Source organism: Portunus trituberculatus, chromosome 6, assembly GCF_017591435.1.
Source record: "Portunus trituberculatus isolate SZX2019 chromosome 6, ASM1759143v1, whole genome shotgun sequence".
In the NCBI taxonomy this organism is placed as follows: domain Eukaryota; kingdom Metazoa; phylum Arthropoda; class Malacostraca; order Decapoda; family Portunidae; genus Portunus; species Portunus trituberculatus.
The window spans coordinates 2391389-2394671 of NC_059260.1; the positions used below are offsets into that span (position 1 = coordinate 2391389).

The 3283-nt window shown below is 39.2% G+C and overlaps 1 protein-coding gene across 1 annotated transcript in view; it reads right to left on the minus strand.

Annotated features, from left to right (window-relative positions):
• LOC123516918 (fructose-2,6-bisphosphatase TIGAR-like) overlaps positions 1-2668 on the minus strand; it is an 8785-nt gene extending 6117 nt beyond the window's left edge. Inside the window, exons 1-2 of the mRNA XM_045276687.1 lie at positions 2516-2668; positions 723-915 (exon numbers count right to left, since the gene is read on the minus strand). Of these exons, the coding sequence (XP_045132622.1) occupies positions 723-772 (50 nt within the window). The 5' untranslated portion in view covers positions 773-915; positions 2516-2668. The remainder of the gene's footprint in view (positions 1-722; positions 916-2515) is intronic.
• Between the last annotated feature and the right edge of the window lie 615 nt (positions 2669-3283).

The following is a 3283-nucleotide window of genomic DNA, read 5'->3' on the forward strand; positions in this document are numbered from 1 at the left end:
TCTGCCTGCACTTCACCGTCACTATTTCAAAAGGCTTTATTTAAATTGACGCAAGGTTTTCAAGTTTTTTTTTTTTTTTTTTTTCTTTTTATTTCTTGTGGTTCTAGAGGCAGAGTGACAAGATTTCTGCATTATTAACCATGGGAAACGCTCTTGAAAATCCCACTAGTCATCTTCTGTGGCCTTGGAACGCAGTCATGATGAGAGAGCAAACTGAGACGGGAGTGACATACGTATTAGCAAATAATAGGAAAAATTGTAGTAGTCATATCACACACACACACACACACACACACACACACACACACACACACACACACACACACACACACACAGAGTTTAATGAGTCTTGATATTTTCCACTAGTTTGTCTAATAAGGCCAAGATGAAAGATGCTAATGGTTTTAATGAAGTAGGAAAAATTTTTATCTTGCTAGCATCTCTCTCTCACTCTTTCTCACACTCTCTCTCTCTCTCTCTCTCTCTCTCTCTCTCTCTCTCTCTCTCTCTCTCTCTCTCTCTCTCTCTCTCTCTCTCTCTCTTCCTGTCTTTCTTTCATTCATTTTTCTTTCTCTCATTCTTTCCTTCCTTCCTTTCTATTTGTGTCTTCCTTTTCCTTATTCCTTTATCAATTTTTCTTTTCCTTTCCTCCTTCCTTCCTTCCTTTCCCTTCCCTTACCTTCCCTTCCCTCCCCTTCCCCTTCCCCTTCCCCTTCACTTACTGCCTGACAAAGGTGAACCTCATGAGAACACTGCGTCGTGTACCAATCATGTTCAATGCGTTCTGCTGATCCTGATCCTGCTCCTGCTCCTGCTGCTGTTCTTGTTGCTGCTGTTGTTGTTGTTGTTGTTGTTGCTGTTGTTGCTGTTCGCTGTTGTTGCTGCTGCTGCTGTGTTCTGCTGGCCACTCATGTCCTGGAAGTATGGTGTGTGTGTGTTACTAATGTGTGTGTGTGTGTGGGGGTGTGTTGGGGTGGGGGAGTAGATATGTATAGATTAAGTGGAGGTATGTGGAATTGAGAGAGAGAGAGAGAGAGAGAGAGAGAGAGAGAGAGAGAGAGAGAGAGAGAGAGAGAGAGAGAGAGAGAGAGAGAGAGAGAGAGAGAGATAATGGAGGAACACAAGGAACACAATGACAGAGAGAGAGAGAGAGAGAGAGAGAGAGAGAGAGAGAGAGAGAGAGAGAGAGAGAGAGAGAGAGAGAGAGACAGAGACAGAGACAGAGAGAGAGACACAACACAACACACACACACAAACTTAAATAAAAAAAAAAAAAAAAATGAAAATAGAAAAAAAAAATTTATATTGTGAACTGAACCCAAAATAATAGAATAAAGAAGAAATAGATGAAAAAAAGGAGTAATAGAATAATAGAAGGATGTAACAGAAGGAATAGAAGAAAGAATAAGATGAAGAAAAAGCAATAAAAGTAATAGAAGGAAGGAGAAGATGAAAGAGATAGAATGAAGGAATAGGAGGAAGGAGAAGATGAAAAAGGTACTAAAAGAGATAGAATGAAGGAATTGAAGGAAGGAGAAGATGAAAGAGGTAATAAAAGCGATAGAAGGAAGGAAGAAGAAAGAGGTAATAAGAGATAGAATGAAGGAATTGAAGGAAGAAAATGAAAAAGGTAACAAAAGAGATAGAATGAAGGAATAGAAGGAAGGAAGAAGATGAAAAAGGTACTAAAAGAGATAGAATGAAGGAATTGAAGGAAGGAGAAGATGAAAGAGATAATAAGAGATAGAATGAAGGAATAAATAGAAGAGAAAAGTGATAGAAGAAAGAATAAATACAAAATTTAATAGGAATAAGAGAAGGAATATAAGAAAAAGATGAAAAAAAAAGACTTCAAATTACTAACAAGGGAAGGGTGGGTAGGTGAGGGGGTGTTTGGGGGTCAGGGGGCTGGTGGGGGATACTGGAGTGTCCTTAGGGGTATAAAAAGGGTTAGGTTAGGGGGGATGGTATTGGGGTTACTACTGCTGCTGCTGCTGCTGCTACTGCTACTACTACTACTACTACTTACTACTACTACTATTACTTATTATTATTATTACTATTATTATTGCTACTACTATTATTATTATTATTACTGCTGCTGCTACTACTACTACTACTACTACTACTACTACTACTACTACTACTACTGCCACCACTACTACTACAACTACTACTACAACTACAACAACAACAACAACAACTACTACTACTACTACTACTACTACTACTACTACTACTACTACTACTACTACTACTACTACTACTACCACCACCACCATGATAACAATAATATTGACTCCTCTCTCTCTCTCTCTCTCTCTCTCTCTCTCTCTCTCTCTCCACCCAATTTCATAACAAGTCTACTTACACACACACACACACACACACACACACACACACACACACACACAGTAAAAGAAAAAAAAATGACCTTATCGTATTGGTTGACCTTGCTTGACCTGACCAATGGCACTCCCTTGGCACTCACCTGTAACCACTAATTACCACTCACTTAGGCAGGTGCAGGTGTGAGGCAGGTGAAAGGAGTCTGACCGGCACGTAGAGGTGTGATCTATATGGCCTTATACATTAAACTGAGCTCTATTCATATCACTAACCTCCTTCTCCCTCTCTCTCTCTCTCTCACTCTCACTCTCACTCAAGCTTCGGTGTAAATAAGCATTCGGTCCTTTTTTAAACATTCTCAGCACGTGTGTTTGTGTGTTAAAAAAAAGCTTTAGTTGTGATTTATTGTGTTTTTTAAGTGTTTTTGGTTTGTTTTTTTTCGTTTTGGTGATATAGGAAATGTTCTCCCCCGCGCCGAAGTGTGTGGAAGACTCTGCGCGAAATTTGAAACACCGGTAATGTGTTTTGATTGTTATGTAAAGATGGTGGTGTGGGTTTTCAAGCTGTCATGGGTCCGTTTTCTACCTTCTAGGAATCTAGTGGGTATTTTGAAGATTTTGTGGTGTTTTATTATTAAGGAAGGTTTTTGGGTTTTCAAGCTGTCGTGGGTCCTTTTCTACCTTTCAGTGGGTATTTTGAAGATTTTGTGGTGTTTTATTATTAAGGAAGGTTTTTGGGTTTTCAAGCTGTCGTGGGTCCGTTTTCTACCTCTTTAATGGGTACTTTGAAGATTTTTTTTTTTTTATTATTATTATTATTAAGGCGGGACCACACGTGCCAATTTGCAACTGTATATTTTACGTCGATAAAGTTTCCGACTCCTCCCTTCTAGTCGGAAAGTGTCACACGTAGCGCCTGGAAATTATGGAGTATA